This window comes from Gossypium hirsutum, chromosome A13 (genome assembly GCF_007990345.1).
Source record: "Gossypium hirsutum isolate 1008001.06 chromosome A13, Gossypium_hirsutum_v2.1, whole genome shotgun sequence".
Taxonomy (NCBI): domain Eukaryota; kingdom Viridiplantae; phylum Streptophyta; class Magnoliopsida; order Malvales; family Malvaceae; genus Gossypium; species Gossypium hirsutum.
The window spans coordinates 9,950,403-9,967,302 of NC_053436.1; the positions used below are offsets into that span (position 1 = coordinate 9,950,403).

Consider the following 16,900-nt stretch of genomic DNA (forward strand, 5'->3'; position numbering starts at 1 on the left):
GTGTAATAATGTGATGTAAGGATGAGGGTGGCAGGGGGATGCGTGGATTGGATTGGTGGGCTCCAATCTTATAATTTTATTATGGCTATGTTTAGATAGCATATGTAATTACATTTTCTAAGAAACATATGTGACTGATTCACAAAGTATAATTTTAGTTATAAAATTTTATCTTAATTATTATTAAATTAAAATATAAAAATTAAAAACACATATAGTGAGACTTCAGCCGGAGACTAAGATATTAAAGCTCTAGGATTTTATAACCTTATTGCTAAGTCAAGGCTTCATTAATTTTAAGTATATTTTTAAATTATAGTTAAATTTCTTTTTATAAAATTTATAATCATAATATATATTAATAAAATATTAATTATATAAATAGAATTTAAGTTTTACACTAATATAACTCAACCTTCTCCAGTTAATTTTATTTACAAGATAGTACAGGGGTAAGAGAATTGAAGTTCATGTTAAAATTAATGAATGCATGCATGGGCATCTCGTGAAATTAAGGTGTCTTGTGCATGGAAATTAAATGCCTTGGTATATGTTGGAATTTCCTTGTATTTCGTTATGTACATACAAAATCTGTAAAATATATGAACTTTGAGATATATTTTGATGATATAGCTTCATTTAATTCAGTTATCAGAATATAAAATATAAATCAAGATGAAAAAGTTATACTAATTTTCATTGCAGCATGGGTCAACCTAATTATTCTCCTTTGGCGAAGTCATCTATTCTAAAGTGAAATTATCTCCTATCTTTGGAATTTTGAATTGTTCAACTTTGCCTCACTCCATCGCCCAAACCTTGTCATTTATCTTCTCTTTAAATATTTATCCATTGCTCCATAAATATAGAAGGAATATGAAGACAAAATCCAAGTAAAACATCAAAGTAGGACCCTACCTCAAAACCAAAACCAAAACCAAAGACGCTCCGTTGCTGGGTTTTCCCTAAACAACTTGCAAGTGCTTGCGGGGGTCCTGTCCTCTCCTGTTTCTGCTCATCCTAAGCAACGAGAACTAATCCGTACAAAGACAAACATTACATTTAGATTTAAGCAAATTGAGGTACATATGATATGGGTGGTGCATATGGTTGTATTTTGATTTTGCATTAGCGTATTTTATTCGTAGTGCATGAACAAGGAGGGAAAAGGGGACGTAGAAGAAACAAGGGGAAACCCCACTTGTATGATTGGAGCTGAAAATGTCAATAATGTTTGGTTGGAATTAATAATAATAATAAATCATGTATGAAGAAACTATGAAGGGGAAGAGGAGATGATAACTATGGTGAAGAACCTATAGCCAAAAAGACAAACCAGATGCTTGAAGGGAATCCAATCAAGGAACAACAGTATCAGATATGATTTATTATCAACTATATGTATATATTATTACTAGTTACAGATAATAAATGTTTTAACACAGAAAGGGGAATGGGAAATGGCAATCAGCCATGGTGGTGGTCAGCAAAGGGGGATGAACTAAAACTAATGACACGGTCCACACTCATGTGAACCCCATCAACTTGCTCAGTTCAGGTCCCACCTCACATTCACAGCCCACAACTTTCACGTACTTAATCCTATTCACTCCATTTCCTCTTTTTCCAGGCCACCTCCTTAGTCCTTAGCAATTTCTCTTCCTTTATGAATCTTCCTACCCATATCTCATTCAACACATATATATATATAATATATGCAAGTCGTCACCAATCTAACCTTCAAACAATCCCAACGCACACCTCTATTTTCTTAGTCAAAAAACACACAAACACAAACTACAAGTTAGCACAACAACAAGACCTTACAATCCAAAAGAGAACAAAAATGGATGGAAGCAGTTGCATAGACGATAGCACTACTACTGATTCCATGAACGTATCACCTTTGTCTCCGCTTTGCCAGGTTGGAAGTCGAAACAGCGGTGTGATTTTGGATACCGAAGCAGAATCGAGGAAGCTCCCTTCTTCCAAGTACAAAGGCGTCGTTCCTCAACCCAACGGCCGATGGGGTGCTCAGATATACGAGAAACACCAGCGTGTCTGGCTTGGAACTTTCAATGAAGAAGACGAGGCTGCTAAAGCCTATGACATAGCGGCTCGAAGGTTTCGGGGTCGTGATGCCGTGACCAACTTCAAACAGGTTGAAAAAACCGAGGGAGATGACATGGAAATGGCCTTCTTGGAGTCACATTCCAAGGCTGAAATCGTTGACATGTTGCGTAAGCATACCTACAATGACGAACTGGAGCAGAGTCGGAGGAGCTATGGCTTGGATGGGAATGGGAAACGTGTGATCAAACACAACGTCGGATTTGGTCCTTTTTCGTTTGGCCTTGGGCTGAAACCGCGTGAACAGCTTTTCGAAAAAGCTGTGACCCCAAGCGATGTGGGAAAGTTGAACCGACTCGTAATCCCTAAGCAGCATGCGGAGAAACACTTCCCTTTGCAAACTGGAACTGCTTCTTCCAAAGAAGTTCTGTTAAACTTCGAAGATGTGAGCGGAAAAGTTTGGAGGTTTAGGTATTCATATTGGAACAGTAGCCAAAGTTATGTCCTAACCAAAGGGTGGAGCCGCTTTGTTAAGGAGAAGAACCTTAACGCCGGTGACATTGTTAGCTTTCAGAGATCGACAGGTCCGGAGAAGCAGCTTTACATTGACTGTAAGGCAAGAACCGGATCCGTTTCGGGTTCGCCGAACCCTGCCGTACCGGTTCCATTTGTCAGGCTATTTGGGGTCAACATATTTAATATACCTGGCGGTGGAGGTGAGAGTGTTGGTGGGTGTAATGGGAAAAGAACAAGAGAAATGGAGCTGTTGGAATTAGAATTCAGCAAGAAACAAAGAGTGATTGATGCTTTGTAACATTACCTAATTTTCCTTTTTTCTTTTGTTTTATTTTGTTAATGCTAAAGAGGGTTAGGAAAGGAAAGAATAGTGGGTGTTGTTGCAACTTGCAACTTGTAAAAGTTGAATTGTATATTTCAAGACAGAAAGCAGAAATTAGGTGTAATACTTTAAACCAGTTTTGTCTTGCTTTGAAACTCTTTTACTTCGGATATATGATCTTAAAACTCACCTCATTTGCTTCTTTTATCACTACTTTTTCTCTTCTATCAATCCATAATATTAGGAGTGTTGAAAGAAAAAGGATTCGCTTCCTAAATCTTGTTTCCGATTCATTCCAATACTGAAAATGGTTCATTTATGGCAAACAATACAAAAGCTTTTGACCTTGCTTTTCTACAGAAAAAACTCCATGGGGTTTATGCATGTATTTTCAGATCCATTTCATAATATCATACTAATTAATCACTTAGATATCCACATGACCATGGCATTATTTATATCCCCTTGATAATTATTAATCTGATGAGTTGTACGTGCAAACATGTATATAACAAAAGCATGCATAATGCATGCACTCAAATTAAGAATATTGGGAAGATTTACACTATTAATATTGGTATGAAACAAAGAGATTGTGTTCATGATTTGGTCCGTACGCATACTTGGAGAACATGATTGTTGGATTTCCTAGATCTCTTTCTTTGAAATTCATTAGCACCCCCCCTTCCCAAAAAAAAAAACAATTTAAGTTCAATTGTACGTATTTCAACATCTTGCACATAATTAGCTAGCTAACTGGGATTTTTTTAATGGGCTAGGTCGGCAACACAAAAACAGATAAAAAGGCCTGCAATATTATGGACTGGTCACTCATGTACCCACCAATCATACCTACAGAAGAATAATGGGGCTGAATCGAATTCTTGTATGGTTCAAAATAGAGTAACTTAGTATTTGGTGTATTGGTGAATAGGGTTCACCTCAGATTCATAGTTCGGGTGAAGTTAGGGATTTTGTTTAAAGAGGTGAAATAAAATTATAAAATTTTAGAGGTGTAAAGATAAATATATTGGGTAAAAAATAGTTAAATTAAATTATCTATTGTTTAGAGGGACAAAATTTTAAAATTTTCTTTTAACTAAAAATTTAAAATGCTTAAATTTAATATTTTAGTTACTGAAGGGTCATTCAGTGCTAAGGTACTAGGAGAAAGGGTTATATGAAACCGTAACTTTACGTTATCCTTATCCTTCTCAATAGGAGAATAACAAATCAGATTTTTCCTCTGATTTTTAATATTTTTAGTTGAACTTGAATTTTTCCAAGAGAAAAATTTTGATTTATCATTCTCCTATTGGAAAGGGATAAGGATGACGTGAAATTACAGTTTCATACAATTCCTGCCCCTAGCAACGCCTATGGTTAATAGTGCGTGCGTAGCAATATTTTTTTCCTGTCAATGGTGGGTGGATTTGTAAAAGAAATGAAAAAAAAAAGATTAAGATTTCCATTTGCTCAAGTATATTCACCTTGATTTGTTTGCTAATCTCATATTCAAAATTCAACTAGTTTGTTGGATGTTGAAATCAGCTTGAAGAAAAGTGGTTTGAGGGGAATTTTGAGGCTTGAAGAGCAGATGTCCACATAAGAGCAAAGCTAGGAAATTTGTAATGGGAGAGTGGAGATAAAATAAAAAAAAATAAAATAAAAAATGATGTTAAAATGTTTTAAATTGAATTATTAAATTTTGGAAGGGTTTCCATTTAATAAAGAAATCTAAAAGAACTTAAATTGACTTATTACCTTTGGGAGGAGCAAGAATTGCAATATTTGATTTATGAGGGTACCTACCCTTTTGGGGACATTGGAATGTGCCTGGGGACATGTTTAAGTCTGCAAAGGATGAAGGTGAATACAAAGTGCAAAAACAAACTCGCTGCAGGTAATCAAGAGGCAAAACATGTAAGATAGATTGGGATAAGGGTCATACTTGGATATTTATATTTAGCATTTGGGTTACCTAGTGGGTGACTGTTGGTTGCTTGTTTACCACTACAACCTTCATTGCTTAAGGTCCTTTTTTAATAAAATGATCTTGCTATTCCATGCGACTTAGTTCTCTTCTGACACACTGTCAAGCTGAGTGTTCTTCAAAGTCTTATGGGTATATAACAATTAAAGCATTTTTTATGTTTTACTCGTAATTTCAGATATAACTAATTGAGGCAAATCATTTGTTTAGGGTAAAAGATTGAAAGCACTTGCTGTATGTAGGTATATGAACCAATGTTTCTCCAAATATTGTAATGGTTTTCTGTTTTGTCCAAACCAATACAAGTGAATGAGGGTAGTATTCATAGCAGCAGCATAGTTCATACCAATAAATATTGCTTCCATTTTATGTTTGATTCACAAATAGAGCCCAAATAGGCCTACTCTAAAGCCCAAACACAAACTCTAAATTATAATCAAAGGCCCTGTATGCTGAATTGAGTCAAAGGAGAAATGGTTCTAATTTTATTCATGTTAATCAATTCACCTATCTACACAGGAGATCATAAGAAGCAAATTAATAACAAGAAGAAGACCTTGGGTGTAAAGGGCCAAGATTTCTAATCTGATATTTAAGTTTTATTCACCAACTTAAATGCCTCTTCTCCCTGGTCATATAACATAAAATAGAAAAAGGACACATGAATTTGGACTCAAAGGTGTGATTAAATCATAAAATGTGACTTCAGGGGAGTCGAGTCTGAGTCGTGATATGTCTGCAGGCTCAACTTTGAAACAAGTTCCAGAAGTAATGGTCTAAGAAATCCTTAAAAAAACTAGGAAAGATATATCACAAATCATTCATCATGTGCCTGACTATTTTAGTTAAGTTGTAGTATTCTTCCACATGAATGCCTTATAGTATAGGAGTTTGAATCCTACCAAATACAAATATTGAGATTTTCTTGATAAGTGACTGTATTATAGTTTGCTTCTTTAAAAATTCAACAAAACATTTTTATTCTGTCAAATCAATTACCTTTTCAAGTACTCGAGCTATTGATAGAGTTAAAAGACAACGAAACGTGTTTACAATTTTGAGCGAATGATATTTTAAAAATTAAAAAAAAAATTGAAAAAACTTGAAAGCATTAAATAATAATTTTCATTTGCTTTTTTACCAGCCAGAGTCTTAGGAATAAAGAGCTCTCTCTCTCTGTCTATATATGTGTATATGTACACACATAAGCAATGTGAATGATGTGAGTTGTGGAAGTATCTATCTGAATCCTAGTTGGGGGCTTCATGTGATTTGATGCCTCTCCAAAATTCAACAATTTCAAAGTAGAAACCAAAAGGATAAAGTCCAACTCCATCCTCAATTCCTTTGACATATTAGGCTTTTGCTTTCAGCTAGCAGCCATGCAGATACCCCCAAAATGTGTTGTCCCTAGTTTCAGTTCTTACCTCTGAATAAAGTTAAATAAATGGACTATATATAGTAGAAAAGTTGGGTAAAAGAAATTTAACTCCAACTTGGTGCAGAAACCTGCTGCTTAGCTTGATTGATTTTACATCATGATGTTACAAAGATACATCCTTTTTTCATCATTATTATCTATATATATTTTAATGAAATTAAAGTATTGTGTTTATAAAAGTTAATTTTTTAAAATTTATGTTTATTTTTTAGTATTATTATTTTTGCAATTGGAATTTATTTATTTATTGTAAGTTTATTATACTCAATATCTGTTAATTATACATGTTCTAATCAGAAATGGAAATCTTAATTTTGGAAGGATAGAAATTTTTAACGCTAGGAGCTATAATAAATGTTTTAAGAATTAGATTTCACGTCAATGCTCGATTCAATTGCTTGAGCAATTGAATTGGACATCATTTTAAAAATAAAAAATAAAAAAATAAAGTAATAATAATTAAAATTTTAAAAATATTAAAAATTTAAAAATAACAAAAATTCAAAAAAAATGTTGAAAAATAAAAGGAATAAAGACAAAATTTCAGTTTTTTTTTTCAGATTCTAATTGAATTTTCGATTCCTTTTTCTCTTTTTATTTAAGTTTTAGAAACATAGCTACTTTCAATTATATATCACCCACAAGTTGAATAGACTAACCTTTTAATATCACTAATGAGTCATTAGTTTAGTTGGTAAATATAGAAGTTTTAAGTTTTGAGTACTTGAGTTCGAGAATTATCATGTACAATTATATGCGTAGATTTTTGAGTTTTATCATATGTATGGGTTTTTTTAGTCTAGTTAAGTCTAGTTTATTGACTACTTTCTATATCTATTTTTTTTCTCCCATCCAACTATCAACAATCATTGGTAAATTTAATTGGCAAACTTCTCGACCAACAACCTATTATATTACTAGATACCTTGTAGGTTCAAACCCTATGTATATGCAAGCATGCTATAAACAAATATTTTTGAGAGTATTCAATTTTGAGAGGCTTTAAGTAAAAAAATAAAAATATGATCAACTCCTTTTCAAAATCTTTGGATAATCTCACAATGCCTATTATATCCATGTCTTTAAGTTGTGCATTAATTGTTATTTAAATGTAATCATGGATTATAAAATTGTTATTGTAGGAAATGAAGACTCCTAGTTCTTGAGTAGTGTTATATCAGGGATATTAAGCTAAAAGGAATAAATATCAAACTCAAATATGTTACTTGTTCCAAAGAAATGAAATTTCTACTATAAATATTTTTCATATAATTGAGAGTGGGGAAAAGCCAACAACAACGCCTGCCAAAGATCAAAAGGTAGGAGCAATAGGTGAATTGCAAAAGCATTACAACCAATCAAGTACAATGACACCAATCAATTGCAAGGATCAATTAAGCTTTAGGCATTCACGGACTTTCATCTAATGTGATTCCTCACGATGCCTCTAATATGAAAAGATAAAGTATATTTATTCTAAGGTATGAGTTTACTTATTACCTATTCTCTACCCAAATATTCGTTTAAATTCCGTTGTGCCTTATTTGACTTAAGCATTGGAGAGCACCTCAAAGCATCAACTACGACACCCCCCATAGTTTACCATTTGTCTTGCAAGTTCTCAATCATCCTAAACTCAAAGTCTTTTCAGCTCATTACCATATCAAGGTGATTGAAGCAGTTGGTCACTTGTGGGAACCTTGAACAAGAAGCCCTAGATCCCACTATTGAAACTAATCTCGTTGATACCCAACCTAACCCATTTAATAACAAAACTAATTCTCTTGTTGCCAATATGAATTCTTCTCACCCATTGAAAAATATCTAATATGCTAAGAACCTTGCACTTACTATCCATGTTGACATGCTATGAGAATTGGCTGTTCTACTCACAAACAAATGGAACCACTACACACCTCTAGTGCAAGTTCGAACGTCCTTGGCTTATTAATAACCGTAAACCTTGGCTCTACTAACTCTTCATTATGGCATCTATGCCTATTAGTGCTAGCCAAACCTCACCTCCACCCATTATCATGCCCTTAAGCTCTCTTTTACACCTCAGGTCTACTACCACCATCCCTTACATTCTCCTTCTATACCTCTAATATGTTTATTCGAATGTACACCTCAATTGATGCTATAGTTACAAAACCCATATCCTATGATGCAAAACCAAGCTCCTAGCCATTCATCGTCTATTGAAGTGATGTTTACTTTGCAAATCAACCTGACTAGAGTTAATACCAGCCAAATGGACGTGTTTAGCACACTTATGCCCTACTGCAACCACCTTATACTTACAATACCTTCCCATTTGCTTCTCCCTACAGGCAACCAAATTATTGTCCCAATAACTAGCCTAATTGGAAAATCTTTCATTCACTTTGGCAGTGTAGAAAAAAAGCCCTAACTAATTCTTACAAAATCAACAAAATTGGGGAAACTAGCATACCAACTAGGGGCTTCCACAATGCATTCCACAAGATTATCCTGAGAGTTCAAGCTCTACGATAGAACATGAAGGAGCAAATCATGATAGACAAGCTTAAGACCCACTAACGGTAAATTCCAAGAAAAAAATACAAATATAGAGTAAAAAATGAAGGATCAAAATGATGAAACCAACCAATTCACCATTCATAGGCTGGCCATAAGCTTGATCAGCATCAACAAAATACAGATAAACCTAGAATACAACAACCAGCCTTATAAAATTATTTATATTATTGAGTAGGTTTGTATTTTTGTAGGTATTGCCAATCGTACATATATGTAACTATAATTTATCCCAATATTGAATATGTATTGTTGAGTCCAACTTTATATTTGAATGAAGAAAACAAGCAATGCCATAAGTAATGCTTAGAGGAGTTCCAATTGCTTCAAGCACTAACAATGAAAGTGTAGAAAACAAAAGAAAAGTCAATATATTTACGCAATTAGATTTTCCTACTTCTATGGGGCCTTGCCTAGAGAGAATATTCACTATCTTATCACCTAGTACAAAAAGTGTTTTCAAGCTCTAGCACTCACTAGTTTAGGCTACACACATTTGTATCTAAGATCTAAACATCTCTCATTTAAGTTCTGCCCTCTATCCTCCCTGAAAACTTAGGAGACTTAACCCAGTCACAGATTTGATTGTTTCACTCAATGCATTCACCACACATTCCAAAATGAATAAGATAAAGTGCAATTTGTGTCGTACAAAACCTATACAATTCTCTACAATATATTAGCAATTGAGACCTTTTAACATACTATATCTTTTACAATTAATCTTTGTCGAAATAAGCAAGATAACATGCACAAAGAATATCTTCAAAACAAGACATGATAAGTCTTGAATATTCATGATATACTTCCTACTTTAGCTCGATTCGATTTGATTCACCAATTATGAGAAGTTGGTTGCGTTTCGACCCAAATCTAAACAAATCTTTAACATAAGTTGCAATGTGTAGTTTGGATATCGAGGATAGGCTGATAGTCATCCAAAGAAATAGTAGGAACCATAGCGCAAGGATTTTTATTGCTAAAATTTGTCTACTTAAACATTACAATTTTTTTGAGCAGAAAGTGATACTACCATTTGGCACTAGTCTAGGCATTCGTTTAGGCACTGCTTGAAAAATTCCTCAACATGTACATTCAAAGTTATTTAGAATGAAATGTTTTAAAAAGTAAGAAAAAATTAAAATTCATAAATTTATATCTATCCAACCATCCAATTATAATTATATTTAGCACTTAGATTTTATGTAAGATATCAAAAAAATTTATAATTCAAACTAATACTTAAATTTTTTTAATTTTCAACACTTTTTGATACAATATTAGGGTAATGGATAAGAGTAATACGATTTGAAACCATGCCAAATGAGTGTCTAAAAAAAATCTTTAACCATCATTGTTGTCACACTTGAAAATGTTCAAGGTTAAGTGCCACGAAAATTATGGGTATTAAATTAGAAAAACTTTCTATTTAAGCGGGTTCTTGTGCAAATTAGTGAATCTGATGGACTTAGATTTCAATTGTAGGTTTTGTTACATTTGAACTGGGTTTTCTTTAGTGGGAAACATTATGATGAGGAACATTAAATTTGATGCAGATGAGATTTTGGTGAACGAGTACCGAAAGGCTATATAAAGAAGAGGCGTCTATGCTTATTCTCTCATTTTCTGTATTCATTTTCTTTCTGCTATCTTCTTCTTTAGTTTTTTTTGTAAGAGAGAAAAGTTAAGAAGCGATCTACATGGAGGGAGAAAATAACGTACCGGCTTAAGTGATTGGGGATATAATAAACTGGTAATCCTTCTAAGCTTTTCTATATATTTTGATTGAAGAAAAAGGGGGGGGGGAGGAGTTTAAGGTTTCAATTTAATTTATCAAGCTTATACTGAGATGTTTAGGGTTGCAACTAACCTTTAAAATATCTTTGCATGTAAATAAATTATAGGTTTCTTACATATGAATGCCTTCATTTTGATTTTGATATGGTTATTATGTTTAGCTAATAAAGAAAAAGGAGGCTCCGGTGATAAGGAAAAGCTAATCAAGTGTAATTGGTACCAGCTTTCAGGTATTTTGTTGGTGAGTTTTTTAACTTAAAAAACTAGTATTTGTTTTATATATATCATTATTGCGTTGTTGTGGTATGTTTAGTTTCATGTTCTATTGTTGTTGATAAGTTAAATTATTGTGGGATGTTGTAATACCGTTGAAGTATGCAAAGTGACGATTTATAGATGCATATATGGTTGTATGTATAAGATTGTTATTTTGATGAACTTTCCCTAGTAAAGAAATTAATTTAGAGGTTATCATTAAAATGGTTTGGTAGGTTATATGTTTAGTATGATCTATGTTGTGTTATTAGCAGTATGTTTAGTTCAATGCTTGTTATGTGTTAGTCATGGAAATGAATGACAAACGGAGTATGGAGGTATGTATGACAGATGAAAGATGAAGAAATGTCACGTTGTGCACTCTTTGACACATGTTATTTGGCTTTGCAGAGGTTCGAGCGGATTGTACGGAAAATGTTTATGCATGGTATATGAATTTGTAGAGGTTTGGTTGGACTGTACAGAGATATATGTGCACAAGTATATAAAAACCCTACAAGGGTTTTATATAAGTAAGAGACTCTATGGTGTCTAAGGCTTGAAGCCTCATGGGTATAAGCAAGTCTATGGCTATGGCATATGTAAGTTATGAAAGTTTGTCGGACTTGTTCTTTAAGTTTTACGTTAAAGTTATATGTTTGATTTCACCATGCAAAGTCTATGACATGATTCTGTATGTATGAATCCACCACATTTATGAAGTTTCTTTAATGAATTCATATATATGGTTCACTATATTTATGAATTTTCTTTTATGAGTTCACATATATGAGTTCGTATCCATGAATCTTCTATATGAATCTATATGTATGAAAGTCCACCAGATTTATCTTTATGATTCAAGCTATGGAAATCTGATGATCTTATATTCATGTTTCAAGCTTAAGAATTCAAGAAGGCTATCTTTCAAAAGAGTCAATATGGACTATTATCTAAGCAAAAGATCGCAAGGGCTTGTCCTTATGTTCAAGCTACGAGAGTTCGTATAAGTTATTTTTTCAAGCCAAAATCACAGAGATCTTCTTTCATATAGGAGTTCGCCAAAGATTATCTTTAAAATAAGAGTTTAACAGTGACTATCCGCCAATCAAAAGTTAGGCAGTGACTACCATTTAAGAATGAATTCACAAGAAACTGCATATAAGAATATGTAATGATGATTCCAAATATAAAGGATTTGCAAGTATGTATTCGCCATGCTTGAGCCCGTGTTTGTAAGACTTTAAATGTAAATCCACAGCTAAAAATTCTCCACGTTTGAATCTCTATGCATGAGTTTTCTAAAATTAATCCGTCGTACATTAGTCTGCAATGATAATAATTGCTAAGGTAATACACACATGTTTTGTTAGGAAAAGAGGTAATGGTTAATTTTTTATGAAACCGGAACAAATGGATAAGTGAAAGCATTTCGCATTGTAGCCAATAGCATGAGCAATAGAAATGAAGGATTGTGCCAATGCCAAAAGTGTATGAATTTTCAAGTTTAGCCAACACAAGGGAGGATAAACGTACGCCAGGAAGATGGGCGAACTATACTTGTGCAAGTGATGTCAGACAAGAGATGAAACCCATGAAGTTCTAATTTATTGTTTCATAAATGGTATGGTATATTAGAAACTCGCTAAGTTCATTTGAACTTACTTAGTCTTTGTTAGGTTTTCTAGGTATGATGGTTTATATAATGAGCTGAAGAAGGATGAAGCCAAAATTCGTTCAAGCTTAGGCGAACTTGTGTTCTTATCTATATAATATGCATATAGCGGGCGACCTTAAGGTTGAGCCTCAGGGTCAGAATTTTCTTTTTGTAATTAAGTATGAATTGTAGTATTATTTTTACAGTGAAGAGAAAACATTTAAAGTATTAAAACTATTATTGTTAATTTTCCATAAGTTTGCTTGTTAATACTTTTGATTTAGAAGTTGATAATTGTATTTTTGAAGGTTAAAATCAAAGCAAGAGTTATAAAAGCATAGAATGGATAAAAGCAAAATGAGTGCAATAGAAAAAAAAATTGAATAAGAAGAAAAAAATTTGCTTATTTTTGCACAAAAAGTCGCTAAGTAACCGCCTCCAAACGTGCAAGCATTTAGAGTAAAAGTCATGCAAATAAAAATATAAATATTTAAGTGTGGTATCTACAAACGAACATGTCAAATTGTAATATAGAAATTTTACAACGGAACACCAATAAGTATTCTGAGGATTGTACCCAAGAGATTGCAAATTGGAGAATCTTATTATTAAATTAATTACAGAAAATAATTACTAATCTACTCGAGTCACGAATTAGTAGTGTAAATCCAAATTAAAATATTAATTAAACTAATTAAATTAATTAACCTAACTTAACCTAATGGAATTTCCTATTCTTAGTGTCAATGATGCGAGCCTCTAGCATATGATTGATTAAGAAATCTTAATTAACAAGTAAAAAATTAACTTTAAAACTCAGTTTTTTTAGGGAATTAGATATTAACTAACAAGTATTACCTTTTAGCCTCTACTAATTAATTAATCGACAGGTACTAGTTTATCTCCTGACCTCACTTTCTCCATTGAGATAAATTATGATTTACTTAACAAACTTGTCTCTTAACCTCGTTTAATCTAGATTACTGCCTAGAGTCGTCAATCTTAGGGTTTAGGCACACATAATTTATACCAACTAATTCTATGATAAACCCCTATTCTTCCATTAATTAATCCATTTAATTAATTAATCATGACAACATGTGAACTAAATTAAGTATGATTAATAAAAGCATATTTGGCGGTTTTAGTCACGTTAATTTTACAGCTTGTAAACCGCTCATAGTTTTTCTTAGTGATGATGTGACATTTTATATCTGAACCCATCAATCGGGTCGGATATAGGGTGTTACAAACGTAACACCCATTGCCTGATCCGATCACCGGGTCTGAGCTACAAGATGTCACATTTGTTGTTGAAGCAACTGTAGTTGATTTCAATATGATATATCCATTCCAGCATGCTAAAAAGTATGAAACACATTCAAAAAGTGTTGTACAATCATTTACGGGTCTTTTGCTAACCTAAGGTCAGTTAAGGACTTAATTGAAAATTTTTTCAAAACTGCGGATTGATTTTGCCACATTATGGCTATCATGCCGCGACCTTATCAATCAGCTAGTTTTGTCACAACTTTATAAATCTTAACATCACGACGCCACTCACTGTCAATCTAAGTTGTGATGTTAGGGACTTGTCATCGCATCGTTACCCCTGTTTTGGCAAAAATCACATTGGTAAACATTCCATGCTTCCTACCAAACACTTTTATGCATTCATATGTTCTTTCTAAAAATAATTAAACATCATTTCATGCCAATATATACCAAATTTAACGTAGGAACATTTGAAATCAAGTATTCAATATGAAACCAACCACATGACCAACATCTAGGCATATCCAAGTCATTTTTCAATCTTAATATACCAAGTTACCATATTTTCAAGTTCAAACACATAATGTCTATGCAACATGTAAACCATGAATTCAAATGGCTTTAGCATGATCAAACTAGTATAACTAGGCCATATATCAAGCTTAACATAAAAACATAATCATAACCAAAAATACCACATTGTTATTCACCATTAAGGATGACTATTTACATATCATGGACCCTAATACATACCACAACATTAGATAGCAAAATAAACATATTTCTATTGTCTTGATGATAGTGTGATATTAGCAAGGATCTGACTTGGTGAGTTCCACAAGTTGGGGATATACATATAAGAAAAATGACCATAGGTAAGCATACAATGCTCATAAGTTCAAATGGAAATTACAACACTTACCTTGCTCATAGGTGAGCATGTTATCTACCAAAAGTTAGACATACATTTACCTAGCACATGACACTAATTGTCACAAAAAAGTGAACATAAGAATTATAAGTATTCATATGCATTAGCATGATAAACATAAATCAAACAGTAACAATTTGCACCCATTTCATAAAGGTTCATCACATTTACACATACTTTCATTAAGCCACTAATCTATGCCATTTTCATTTTAGTCACATACCTTTTTAACATATTAAATTTGGTTCATTTCAGAGTTTAATTTCAATGTTTCTCCCAATGGAACCCTAGTAAAATAGAATTGGACACGTGGGTAAACTACACCACACCAAGGCACCGAAGTGCAAAACTGATTTGCCATAATTTGATATGTCAAATTAGGCTCCCCAATATACTTAATAAGTTTATTCTCGAGTAATTTCATATCTTTTTAGTAGTTTTTGTTTAATTTTTGTTCTTTAGCTTTAATAAGCTATTCATGCATTTTATACTTATTTTGTTCTATTTTGGGACCCAAATTGGCTAAGGGTGTTATTTAGACCCTAAGAAGTGATTGCGTGTTGTAGGAGCATGTTGGTGACCCAAATTTGAGTGGAACCATACGAAAAATAGAGGTATCGCAATATCAGAGCTTAGATATCGTAACACCTCTATCAGACCTGGAATAAAGAAAAGAAGGAGCCATCTATAGTGGTATCGCGATATCCACCTCCAAAGACACCCTTTGAGTAGATTTACAAGGATATTGCGATACCCTCCTCTAGGTTTCACGATACCCCTTTCGTATGGGGATAAATAATAATATCAGGGGTAGTTTTTGTCTACTCGAAGCATCAATCAACAATTAGACGTTCAAGGGTATTTTGGTAAAAAATATAGAGTTGTAACTAGTCTGTAAAAGCCAGTTTTGGCTGAATGAAGAGTGAGACTCTTTTTACTTTATTTTCTATAATATTTTCCTTAGTTTTAGGTTAGGTTTAAGATTTTTCTTTCCATTCTTTTTATTTTCATTTTTAGTTTCGGTTTTCTCTTTTCTTTTTAGAGTAGATTTTATTCTTGTAGTTTTCTTTCTTCTTTCTTGTAAAATACTTTGTAACTGAAGATGGATGAACCTTTTGGGTGTCATTGGTTCCACATCTAAATGAACATTTCTTATCTTTATCTCTATATTGTGCTTATTAACTATTCAATGAAATGTCTGTTTGGATGTTAAGCTTTATTATGTGCTAAATTGTTGGACTATTGGTTAATTAGTTGTTTATTAGCTTAAGGTAATTTCTAATCTTGATTGATTGATTGTTCGATTATATCAAAATGCTTAATATGTTACAACTGATGCCTCTAGTAAAAAACCTAGATAAATGAGACTGAGAAGAGAGTTAATCCTTAGATAGTTTGATATAATCGTGCTGAGTAGTGAGATTGAGAGGTAATCAATATACCTAGGTGAGATCGAGAGGTAATATTAGGTGACATCTTTTAGTATAAAATGAGACAGAGAAGGGATTCCTAACTAAGAGTGACAACCAATATAATCGGTATAGGTTCATTATTTCAATTAGCATTCAACCAATTAATCGACCATCGTTTAATCATTTACATTATCTAAGCCATTAGGAAGAAATTTTAGGTTAGTTTAATTATTAGTTTAATTTTAGTTTATAAGAACTTTTATTTGGACTTACCTTAATAATTTCTGACTTGATTAGATTATTAATTGCTTAACTTGTAATTAACTTGATAAGTACATTTACCCACATGGAAATCCTTTGGGTTCAATCCTTGGGATACTCGAGTGTTCCATTGAGACAAAAAATATTACAACTAATACTATATGCTTGTAGTTAAAATCATACTTTTAAATTGCTTTATAAAATTGTCTATTTTTAGGCGCATACACGATAGCGGTCAAAAGCCCATAGGCATAAACATATTCAAATAGATCCCCTCACCACACCAAGGTCTTAGTAGAGACAATGAATAATCGATAATCCATAACAATTAATGGATCCTGAAATAACATGTCATAATCTCCAAATCATCCACTATCCCGTATAAAAGCGAGCATATGACACTATTAACAT

General features: G+C 32.8%; 1 protein-coding gene across 1 annotated transcript; it reads left to right on the top strand.

Annotated features, from left to right (window-relative positions):
- The first annotated feature begins 904 nt into the window (after nucleotides 1-904).
- Nucleotides 905-3,115, top strand: LOC107894163 (AP2/ERF and B3 domain-containing transcription repressor RAV2). Its single transcript, XM_016819382.2, has one exon. The coding sequence runs from the start codon at nucleotides 1,667-1,669 to the stop codon at nucleotides 2,882-2,884; it is 1,218 nt and encodes a 405-aa protein (XP_016674871.1). The 5' UTR covers nucleotides 905-1,666; the 3' UTR covers nucleotides 2,885-3,115.
- Nucleotides 3,116-16,900: the final 13,785 nt, after the last annotated feature.